At 37.7% G+C, this 12,749-nt stretch overlaps 1 protein-coding gene across 1 annotated transcript in view; it reads right to left on the minus strand.

Moving 5' to 3' along the window:
• PARP8 (poly(ADP-ribose) polymerase family member 8) overlaps positions 1-12,749 on the minus strand; it is a 179,070-nt gene that overhangs the window by 83,829 nt on the left and 82,492 nt on the right. The window contains exons 4-6 of the mRNA XM_063295680.1: positions 7,795-7,884; positions 5,967-6,037; positions 2,265-2,342 (exon numbers count right to left, since the gene is read on the minus strand). Of these exons, the coding sequence (XP_063151750.1) occupies positions 2,265-2,342; positions 5,967-6,037; positions 7,795-7,884 (239 nt within the window). The remainder of the gene's footprint in view (positions 1-2,264; positions 2,343-5,966; positions 6,038-7,794; positions 7,885-12,749) is intronic.

Genomic DNA, 12,749 nt, shown 5'->3' on the forward strand with positions numbered 1-12,749 from the left:
AAACTATGTATATCACAACTTTCCAAAAAGTTCCCCTCAAGGCAACTCTCAGCCACCACCAAACCACAATCAACACCATTATAGAAACAGCAGAAAGGTAGGGTTATTATTTGAATTGACTTCTGTAGACTAGGAGTAAGCTGGATCTCTTGAAATGAACAAAGCCTTCACTATCTGTTGCCACTACTGAGAAGGCCCTTTACAGAATATATACAAGCAAAGTGCACAGCACACAGATTTTCTCCTAGAAAATGAAATATATTCAGGAATTTGTAAGGCTGGGGGTACTCCTGGAGATATCCATGTCCCTTAACTCATGGTGGGAAGGACTATATGAAGTTTGAATGAGTAAATTGATTTAACAGAGCTTCAGTTGAATCACCTCATCAAGGTAACTTTAATTTTATATTTGCAGAAGACTGAGGAAGACTGATGGTGTGGCACTGATGAGATTTTTCACTTCGTTAAATTCTCTGTTTATCAGAGCTTTCAGGGGGTGGCAAAGCTAACACTACTTTGGGTTTCAATCTGTTTCTCAGCTTCAACTTGTGGCTACCATAAGCCCTAACTTTGTTTTATCTTTTGTGAAAGGAGTGTAATATTTCTGTCAGGGTCCTGCTAACACAACTGGAAACTCAGCTCAGCTCTCAAATTTCAAGTATGGGTTCCAGGCCTCCCTTAGTTTGAAATTCTGCACAACTGGGGCAGGTTCAAGTGTCTTCACAATGACTAAATGGATACCATTTATTGGCCCAAACTTTAATGGCTCTAAAAAAGGGAGTGGGGTAGTGAGGCTACAAATGACAATTTCTCTTTGCGAGCTTTTTCCTCTATGGATTGTCTCTGTGCCCCAGTAGCTTAGATTGATGGAAAAAATGTAACTGACTTTTAAAGCATTGAAATAGATCTACTGTACATATTCTTATAACAAAGGACTTTGAATAATGCCTCTCTGAATTTTGTTTTGTCCTTCTGTGATTCTGAGTATGCTACTTTCAGTTATTAACATCCCCCAAAAGTGTTGGAACTTGTTCCTAAGCTAAAGCATGATGGTCAATATATGAAAAATCAGACATGCATATTGACATTTTAAGATTCAAATCAATGAAGGGTAAGACGAAAAAACACTTTTGGCTGATTTTTGATGAATAAATATTATTTAAATGGAAAGTAGACTTCCCTAATTTTTGATCTTGTACATATCTAAATTCTTAAATATGCATACATTTTAACAGTAAACATCAAAAGTACCCTAAAGTATAGATATCACAACAGGAATCCAATTCACACTATCAACTTTCTACCCTTTAGAAGACAACTTGAGGACTACTAAGTGTCTGAGATGGTAGCTGGCTGAAGTTGTAGTGCAAAACTTTTGGTGGGAAATAGCTATTCTTTCAGAGCTCTATGCAAACACACACAAAAACCACAATTCTGTAATACAGAATAGGGATATAAACGGAGAACCTAGTTTATAGCAAAACCAAGACTATAGTTTTTTTTGCAGAAACTGCACAGCCTCCACTAGTGATGAACAGTCAACATTTGAGTACTATACTAATGCAACTAGAGTCGTTGTACATGAGATGGGCAGCAGAGAAATTCGACAAATAAATTTTAAATGATAATTGAAATTGAATTTTGATTCCCTATAAATACTAGGCCTCTAAATCTCATGAATAAGTGATATCATTTTTATAAATCTTCCATCTTAAATTCCATCTTAAAAAGTAACTATGAAAATATCAAGATTTCATTATCAAATTGCTACACATAGCCTCCTCTAACCTCGAACTTTATTATGATTATTATGATTATTTTAAAATATACCGAGGAATCAAGAAACTGGAAGATCTTGAAAAAACTTTTTTTTAATCTGTGAGCTGACCTTTAGTATATAGTTGATTTTGGGGATTATGGCCAATAACACTACTATTGCTTTTAGTATCTGAAGACAATCTCTATCAACTGGAAATTCCACTAAATTGTTAGCTGTTTACAGAAACACTTTCAACTGTCAGTGCATCTTCATAAAGCAAGAATAAGTCTTCAAACAGTCTAAACAGTTCTGAAGTAGCAGAACGTATTGTGAGCTATTATGGAAGTTAGAGTCCAACTGTATTGGGAAGTTTATATGTTATTGTGTAACGGTTAAGAGGAAAAGACAACTGCAGATTAGGGTATGAAGTCTGCCCATTTCATTAGGTATATATTGTATACTGTATATTTAAATTCCATCTAGATGGCTGATAATTCTTGTTTACCTGCCCTCCATAGTAAAACTCTTCAGAGTCATTGTCTCCTTCTGAATCTTCTTCAACCACATTACTGTGTCTTGACTCCTGATTAGGAAAAAAGGAGAATTAAGTAAGTTTTTTCTTTGTTTAAATATGTATTGTACTGGGCTACACAGTACTCCAGATTCAAAAGGAAAAAGGTTGCAAAGTATGCAGCCATGTAACTGTAGCTCTTAAATCAAGCATGTTTTTCCTCAGGATTGCATGACAGCTGCTCGATCGATCGATCGCTTCCATTTTCCAGTAATTTTCACACCCTATAATATAATAGGTAGGTAGAGACAGAGGTACAGACAGAGGTAGAGGTACAGATATATACAGGTAGTCCTCACTTAACAACCACAATTGAACCCAGAATTTTGGTTGCTAAGCAAAGCAGTCATTAAGCAAATCCAACCTGATTTTACGACCTTTTTTGTGGCAGATGTTAGGCGAATCACCACAGGTGTTAAGTGAACCGTGTGGTCATTAAGCGAATCATGCGGTCCCTCATTGATCTAGCTTGCCAGAAGCTGGCCGGGAAGGTTGCAAATGGCAATCATGTGACCATGGGACACTGCGACGGTCATATATGAGACCAGTTGCCAAGAGCCCAAATTTTGATCATGTGACTGCAGCGATGCTGTGACAGTTGTAAGTGTGAGGCGTGGTCGTAAGTCATTTTTTCAGCACTGTCGTAAGTCCGACCCATCACTAAATGAATGGTTGTTGAGTGAGGACTACCTGTATATGAACTCTAAATCAGTGTTTGTTCATGAGCTATACTTGATTGGCTACAATCCAGTCATCCATGTGGCTATGTTATTACTTATGTGTCAATTCTTGAACCATTTACATCAGGAGTTGGAAATTGTTTTGGGCTTGGGGGGGCAGCACTTTTTTCCTCCAAGAGGAGTTGAGGGACTGAACTGAACTGAACAAGAGAAATTGTGGGACTGAACTTTTTAAAGGTGATGATAGATATTATAAGGCTGAACACATTCATTTGGACCTTTCATGCTGCCAAAATTGGACATTTGCTGCTTTCAACCAAGCAATCTTAGGATGGTCTGGGAGATGCAAATAAGGTGCTTGCACCCACTTATGACCCATGGATTACCCACCCCTTGTTTAAATGCCCCCACCTGAAAGAAAAGCCAAGCAGTTGAGATTAAGCAGTATGTCCCATCAAAAGCATGTCTGTGTTACCACTGCATGCCAACACAAAGTACATTTAATGCAAGAGAAACGGAAAGCATTCCTGTTGAACAGAATCAAAGATCTTCATAGGCGTGACTTTATAGAACAGTTTGGGTCTAAAGACTAGAATGCATGGCTATGAAATTCAGATTAAACTGGTACTCCTAACAAACTAAGGGGTTTGCCTTAGAGCAAGGTTTGCTGGCTGGGAAATCCTGAAGTCCACACATCTTCAAGCTGCCATGGTTGAGCAACACTGCCTTAGAGGAAATGCCTGAATGTACTGAGGAATACAGCTACCTAAAATCTTTTGCTGTAGCCCTGGATCCCTTTCAAAAGTTGTGCTCAAATTGTAAATGTTAATGATAAGAAGCATGAAATCATTAAATATATGAAGACATTCATATAATTCAATTTGAATTCAATTAAGGCAGATTTAATATCTGTCCAGTCTCTGCCAACTTTCTAGAATGCTTTGACCAGCATGCTACACAAAGACTAAAGGCTCAAAAGAATTTTTTTTTACCAAGATAGAAGAGAATATCTGCAGCTCAGGGTTGTACTGTGGAGTCCTTGGTGCTCTCTGAGCTTGGCTGTTTGCTTGAAGACATTTCATTACCCAACTAGATAACATGATGTTAGCTAGTCAGGTAATGAAACATCTGCAAGCAAACAACGAAGCTCAGAGAGCACCAAGGACTGCACATTTAGCTCAATATAGCTGTAAATCCTTCCTGCATTTTGGTTCAAGAAAGTTTTTCATAAGTTTCTCTGACATTTTTAAGGCCATTCATGAAAAATAAGCAAAGAAATCAATACATAATCACGTAGGGATTCTCACTGTACAATCCTAGAAAAAAAAATTAGCTGTTATAAGGCATTCCAGGGAACAGCTACATGAGTGTACCCTCACACTCTGAAGCGCCTCTTTGCCTTTGAATCTAAAGCACTGCACACCCTGGATTTTAACTATATTTGCCTTTAGTTAAATTTAAATGGAAAGTGAATTTAATTTTTATCCTGGTTGCACTCATTTTTTTCAGAATGAGGCTTTGGAAAACTACTCAAAGGTCAGAGGTGGCCCTCAGTCCAAAAAGAGTTGGGAATCTCCAGCTTAGAATGACTTTTGGAAGAATTTCTTTATGCTGCCACTGTTAAAGTAGGAAGCAACAGCTTCTGGTTCTACAATGCGCCCCCCCCCCGAATATATGTGGGGAGGTTGCTTATCTATAGGCATCCATGAATGCAGCTAACATGAGACAACTATAAAAAGCTGTACTGCAAAAATGTGAGCAATCTCATTTCTTCTGAAATTCTTTGGTAGGAATGAAATACAATGCCTAAAACCACAGGCCTTCAAGAAAAGCTTCAAGACTCATTTATTTTCCATGGCCTTCTGCTGAGCTGCGCTTTTTATGGAATTGCTAATGGTTGTGACTGCAACATTTTGGCTTCTTAAAGTATTTTAGGGGTGATAGGTCTGTTTTCTTGTTACATCTGTTTTTTTATTAACTCTAATCTTTCTATTTGCATTGTTTTTAATCTCCTGAGGGGCTTGAGAGGGTTTTTTTTTTCCCTCATCATAAAAGATGGATTAATTTTAATAAATTAAAACATAAAATGAAATAAAAATAGCCAAGTAAAATATTTTACATACTTAATGAAAAATCTTGGAAGGAAAATGTGTTCCTATTTATTTTTATTTTAAATATTACTAATTAGGCTGTTTTCAGATCCATCCAGATAAGAGAAAATGCCTGTTATATCATACCAAATAATACATAAGATAATGAAATTTGCTAGTAGAGGTTGGTGATGGCCACCAGTACAGATTCTTTCAGAGAGAAATTTAATGTATTTGTGCAGAAAAGTTAAAGTGAGCAATGGCTCCTAGTCACAATGGCGAATTTTTACATTCAAGATCACAGATGCCTTTCATTATCAATTGACAAGGAACAAAAAAGTCTGAACTGGTCTCTAGCTGATGGACTTTTTGCAGGCATCTAGTTGAGTGTTCAGGGAAACTGGATGCTGGACTAAATAGGCCTTTGATGTTCCAATTTTCATGACTTTATAACACCACTTGTATTTACTTTTGAACCATGCAGCTTTTACTTACAACAAAACTGTCAAGGATGGATGTACCCTGATGGGGGCAAATGATGACTTGTGTGGCATCACATCAACATGCAAATGATGTGACTTATGCACTTACAGGAGATGTCTGCATCAGTACATGATGATACATAGACTGCAATTTGGACATCATTGCATCTTATTACAGATCACACTACTGTCAGGGTTTCTTACTCATATGAATTAAGAGCACATACAGATTCCACTGAGCATAAAATTACTCTGTTCACACCACAGTGGCAGCTTGTATGTGATTTAAGCAGGATACCTTGGAGGAACTTTTCTCCAGCATTAATGTCTTTTTTGTTCCGACAGTTGCAAACAAGCATTACCAATTTTAACAAAATACCGTACCTCTCCATTTTCTCTTTGTAACTTTGACTTTATAAACAAACAACAGTTGACATCACTGGTTTTTCGCAACTCTAAAAAAAAGTAAGAAAAAAATGGTAAAATTAGCAGGTTACAGAATTTTTCAATAAGTTTAGATAGTTGTCATCCATGAGAAGCTTTGCATTCTTGAACTGTGGCTGCCAGAAATATTTGGCATAAGCACGGAGGGTGTATGTCAACTGCCCTAACAAAAGTTTTCATCTTGCATTTTTGCAAATCCCACATTTTGTTTTCCCCACTAGCTTCTCCTAACAGTGCTATTAAAAAAATATTCTAAGAAAAGTGGCAATCTCATCTGAGTTGTGTATTTTAACATTCATGTGGAGTTAAATTAAACAAATGTAACATGACTTTTTATTGATGGATAAAAATACTGGTTATTTACTCTTGATTAGAAGTTCAAACAGAATGAATACACTTGTGTATAAAGAGCACAGTCTATGTTTCCTAGGGATAGCCTGAGTTGTCTAAAATCTTTTAGCATCTGAAAGTAAGTGATTAAAGGACTGCATTATTACAAGTGGGCTGCATTTCTCTGAAGCCACTGTCTTGAAAGAGGAAGACTAAGACTAAACTTATGCTTACATGTGGACAACTAAAAAAGCTACTTCTCAACAACCCAGTCAAGGTTTGGGATTTTTAGTGCCTCACATTCTTAAATTTGATTTTTGCCAGGGGCATAAGTACAGCTTCATTGAGGGTAGGCCAGAGGAAGGGATGACGAGGATCATACCATCATTTTTTTCCCCACTGCTGCAGCTCTGAGTCCCATGAAGGTCTCCTCTCATCTCCTCGGTCACCCAAAGTATCTCTTTCCCACTCCAGCTTGAGCTTCTGCAGCCACCCACCCTCCTCAGAAGATTCCCAGCAGCATGAAAGCAAAGAAGAAAAAGCAACTCTAGCTCATGTAATGGTCTTCTGGATTTCTGCAGTCTGGATTTGGTGTGTCTCTTCTTGAGTTGTTGCTGCTTTTGATTACAGCCCACAGAGCCCCCCAATATTGTGCCATTCCAATTCAGTGGCAAATTACCAAATAATGGTGGTGCTTTAAAATGGGGGGGGGGGCAGAAGCAGCAGCAGCAACAAAAAAACTACTGCTAAGTTAGGCAGGTTTATAAAAGAAAGAAAAGTGAAAAACTTCTCCTAAATCCTGGCCCAAAAAAGGGAGAAAATTAGCCGTACGTTTCCATCCTCAGCCTGGCCCTGTTTGGTAACATACTGAATGATGCTGCCTGTTTAAAATATGTAATTTCAGCCATCAAATTACTATTCATCTTTTTTGTTATTCCATTCCATGCAGATGACAAAAAGTTCTGAGGAGTCTAGCAGAGTGAGAGGTCGTAAGACCCATTTTCTGTTTCAAGTTGGTCCATTTATTCTCAGGCTTTTTCTAAACCACACCCACCAGTAGCTGCCACGTCTCTTGCTGTGGCACAAGAATACTTAAATTCAGTCTCTTTGTAGATCACACAAAGCAACAGGCACAAAGAATAGTTAGCTTTCCCGAATCAGATGCCCTCCAGATGTATTCAGATTACAACTCTGAGACCTCTTAGCACTGGTTGAGAGCTGATACACAAGGGGAACAAAAGGTTGTTGATAGTTTTGTAGTGTAACAATCCATTTTTCCTGTGGCATTAGGTATGGTCTCATCTGCCTTGATCGACCTTAAGAAATATTGAACAAGTCTTCCTTGGCTTCAGGAACTTCTGCTGGTAAAGTGTATGTAGTCATAAACAAGTCACATTCTGCCCAGTGTAATAAATTAGATGATATAAGACAATATCACCTGTAGAAATTCGGTGGAAAATTACTGGAATTGGCTCTGTCGTAACTAGTACATCTTCATCATTATCTGAGCTGGACACATAGGTGTTATCTGCAATAAGACAAAGAAAACACTATATTTAATGCAAATATAAAGCCATAATGAAAAATCCCATATGTCTTCCCCTGCAAAATATCATATGATTTCCAGTGTTTAAGGTAAAATAATTTCCCTCTCTCTCTCTCTCTTTTTCCCTCCCCCTCTCCCTTTTTAAAAAAGAAGACAGGAATCATATCTTTCAAAGCTAAGGCATCTTACACAAAAATTTCTAACAAACTTTTTATTTCTGAAAGCGGGGGACTATATCTTATTTTACCTCAATAATAGAAATGGGGATATAAGTTCTATCAGCTATTCTATCTATCTATCTATCTATCTATCTATCTATCTATCTATCTATCTATCTATCTATCTATCTATCTTTATATCTCTGCCCATCTCACTATAGTGACTCTGGGCAGTTAACAACAGTTAAAACCCAACATGTTGTATACCACAGCAATAAATACACAACTCACAGCCAAGATAAAACCATCATTCTGGATTGGAGTTCTGCTCTAAAATCCTATCTGGGCACCCTGAACGCCCTGATAGCTTTTGAATCTCAGTCAACATGGCATTACACTATAATAACACAATGCAAGTTTTTTGTGTAGAACTTTTACTATATATTTTTTCCAAATAGAATTGATTTTAAAAATGGAAATACATGTTTTTAATCACTGTAATTACAAACTAAGCCTGGAAATACTGAGGTATGAATATGTGAGCCTGAATCCAAAGGAAAGAGAATCCGTGTTTCTCACTCGTCATTTAAGAGAGAAGGAAGACTTACACAGAGGCCTTTAAATCTTAGAGCAATGACAAGATGCAAAATGGAGGCAACAAGGAAATATCAATATTCACAGGTCTCATGGAGACCAGACCAGAGGCATAGCATTAATAAGCCAGAGTCAAAAGGGCAAGTGTTGCCTTGCCTCTGATGAATTAATGATGAAAATGTACTCAATAATCAGTTTTATGGGTCTAGGCTGTAATCCATAACCCACTTAGTCAAGGCCTTAAACTATCTTTTTTAACTGCTCATTGATTTTCAGTCCCATTTGGAAACCTGAAAATGCTTTTTCCCAGCCTATTTCTCTTTCATTTGACAACCATTAATTTGCTTAACCCTTCAGCAGGCTATAAAAAAACCTGAAACAAAGATGCTGATTACCTTATTTATTTATTTTGTCTCATCTCCATGAGATCATGGCCAGTGGTGGGCAATCGGCCATAACTAACCATTTGAATGTGTTTGTTGAAGGAGAAAGTCACATCCCAACCAGTGACTGATCAATCAGAACTCCACTGTGGGGAGGTAGGACGCAGAGAGGGTAGGCCTTGGTATAGTCCAGTGTTTCTCGACCTTGGCTATTTGAAGATGTGTGGCTATTTGAAGATGTGTCAACAGAGAGCCACGCTGGCCATGGAATTCTGGGAGTTGAAGTCCACACATCTTCAAGTGGTCAAGGTTGAGAAACATTGGATAATTCTTTCTAAATCAGGAACCGCAGACAGACTATTGGCTTGCTGTTAATTCATGCTGTTATTCATTGGAATGTACTCCTTAAACTACAATGTCTCCTAAAGGAGTCATTGTGTTGTATATTGTATTGACTCCCAGTAATGGAACTTTTAGTCTTTGCACTGTGTATTGGAAAGCTTTTTTTATTTTTTATTTTTTTGGAACATTGGCTTCTTTATCAAGCATATATTTAGGCAATAGAGGTAATAATAATTCTAGAATACTCCTGCAATGTGTACTGGAGGAATGGGGTGGTGGCTGTGGAAATGACTGAAAGGCCATTTCAGTCCAAGCTCTGCTAGAGCACCCCTTCAGAGCAATGGGGTAAAGCAAAGTGGCCCCCATTCTGAACCAATGAGAGTGGTTTCTCTGCATGTACAGTGGTTTCTGTACATGTGCAGAAATCACTCTCATCAAACAGAGATAAGGATTGGCCATGCCTCAATTTTTAGGAGGGCCAGGGAGCATCACCACTATTAACATTGTGCAATCTGCACAGACTATATTCAGAGACAACATACAACATACATGCATGTATTTTATATATACAAATATAACACACGTGTGTGTGTCTTCCTATTTTTACTTGCAATGATAATGTTATAGATGGTGTATGCACTAAGCATATGGTTGCTTTATTTATATATTAATGATTTATAGAGCTGCCCTCCTTACAGCAGTGGTTAGCATTTCGCTATTTGAAGCATCAAGAAAATCCAAATTTGGTGCATATTAATTGAATGTGTAGGCATTTGCTTGCTTTTCAGTCATTTATTCTTCTTCCTAGGTATACTTTTCAGCTGATTTGAGATACTTGGGATAACATCAAATGCTACATTTATTTCTATTTAGCAAGGGCAGTCCATGCTTTCTAAAGCCTATCCTAAATCAGTATCCCTGGTCTAGTAGTGGTGTAATTTTGGGGGGATTATCGATCCATTGACTTGCTTAATATGATCAGTAAGCTTTTGGCTAGATATTTATTGAGAGGTTGGATTGAACAGGATAACCATTTGGCAGAAGAGGCTGGATTTAGGAAGGCTCACATCACCACAGATCTGTTCTTGGTGCTAAAAGCAGTGGGAGAGTGGGTGACTTTCAACTTCCTGCTGGCTTCCCCATTGACTTTGCTTGTGAGAAGCTGGCAGGGAGCATCGGAAATCATGAGCACATAACCACAGGAATGCTGCAATGGCCACAACTTTGCAAATAAAACTGGTCTGAAAATTGTGGAAATTTCAATTCCACAGGACTAATGGGTCTTGGATTTTTCACACTTTCTTTAAGGTAGCGGGTTTTAGGTACCTTGATTCAAAAATTGTTGTGCTGTGATGCACCGTTTGAGCTAACTTGAGGGTACAAACAGACAAACAGATAAACACAATAAGAATTCTAGTAGTATATAGCTTTAACAACACTTTTTTCTTTACCCATCAAAAGAGAACCAAGCAAAACTGCATCTTAGTCCCACTGTTATTTAATCACCATTTAAACAATTTAGTAAACTACTTAAACAATTTGAACTTTCCCTCTCCTAAAGGGAGGAAAGATCAAGGATAAATTTAACATCTTATTATATACAAATGATGCAGCTATCCTGAATCCTGTAGGAGCAGAAGAGCCTTGAGGGCCTTCCTGTAGTTCTACAAAGAAGGAAGTTGGAAATTAATTATCAAAACCCTAAAATTATGACATTTGCTATGAGACCTAAATTTCATGCCTGGTAAATAGATGAGAATCATTGAACAGATGACATGTTTTAAGTAACTGGGAGTAGTGTTTCATTCATCTGGCAGCAGGTAGACATATACTCTGCTCATAATTCACATTCACTGCTCTCACGTTTTTTATGAACCAAAGATGGTAATTACATTCCTGCCGCCATAATATTTTTCAAGTAAAGACATTCCCATGGATGCTCCAGGGTGAGTGCTTGTTTGTTTGGCTGTTTTGCTGGGGTTTATATGCTGCTCCAAACCAGATGTAAATGAAGGTTTACATTTCCCTCTTTCATTAAGAAGGTTGAAAAGAAACAGAAAAGCAGTACAATAAAATAACTATTAGCAATTACAACTGGAATTACATGAGGCTTAGGCATCCAAAGAATATTCAAACATCTAAACACAGCCCATAAATTAGGTCCTATTCTAATTCATTAAAACAAGTCCTTTCACAGCCCGTAAATTAGGTCCTTTTAATCCATTAGAACAGGTTCAGTCCAAATTTTTAAGAAAAGATTCCAGATTCCATGCAGTGTTAGCAATGCTTCCTTGTATTATGAGGCTATTATGGTAAAAGTAGAACCTAATATAAGGATAGCTATACTTAAATATTGGTTACAATTATCCTACCTCCAGGTAGGCCTTGCCCCTCTAACTTTAGAGAATGGTTTCCAACATGAATGGAAGAGTGAGCTGATGATGATGAAACTGATATACTTAGGGCTAACATCCCTTAGGGAGCCAGTTTGGTGTAGTGGTTAAGGCACCAGGCTAGAAACTGGGAGACTGTGAGTTCTAGTCATGCCTTGGGCACAAAGCCAGCTGGGTGACCTTGGGCCAATCACTCTCTCTCAGCCCTAGGAAGCATGCAGTGGCAAACCAATTCTGAAATCTTGCCAAGAAAAGTGCAGGAACTTATCCAGGCAGTTGCCAGGAGTCAAGACCGATCAAAGGCACCAAAAAAAACAAACAAACACCCTTCTCTTTCTGGATAATCAGACAGGCGGTGTACCTCATAAAGTTAGAAATCCTAATTAGTGTCTTCACATTGTTGTATTTCAATATTCTCCCCTTGGCTTTTCTTTAGATAAGATAAAGAAGATGCAATATCTAGAACATCTATGCCTGACTGGAGCTGGGCAAGTTGTATCTGTTTAGCATGTGCATTTCTAATGTTCATTTCTACAGAGATATTCAAAATGCCTTCATTTCTCCTAAATAGTCAAGGCTCCCAGGTCATACTATTTATTTTTAAACTACAAGCTGCCCAGGGTTTGAGGAGCTGGGCAGCCCGAAATCGAATTTATAAAAATAAAATAAATACTGCTCAAGCTTATTTTTATTATCAGATCTCAATTCCACAATGAAATGCAAAGTTGTCTCATTTCATGTTGCGGCCTACAAATTCAGACTGTGAATAAAAAGCAGTAGTTTAGGGGACCTAACTAGAATGTCAATCTTTTCTATTATTGTTGCTTAGTTAGAACAGTGTTACAGTACTCTCTATTTTATATCGCCCTTTTCATATTTTTGCAATTGCAGAGATAATACACTAGCGGATTACTTCATACGGCAATGTGATCATCTCTAGCATTATGTAATAGGGGGCATTCAGTGGTATTTCATAG

The sequence above is a fragment of the Candoia aspera genome, chromosome 2 (genome assembly GCF_035149785.1).
Source record: "Candoia aspera isolate rCanAsp1 chromosome 2, rCanAsp1.hap2, whole genome shotgun sequence".
Taxonomy (NCBI): domain Eukaryota; kingdom Metazoa; phylum Chordata; class Lepidosauria; order Squamata; family Boidae; genus Candoia; species Candoia aspera.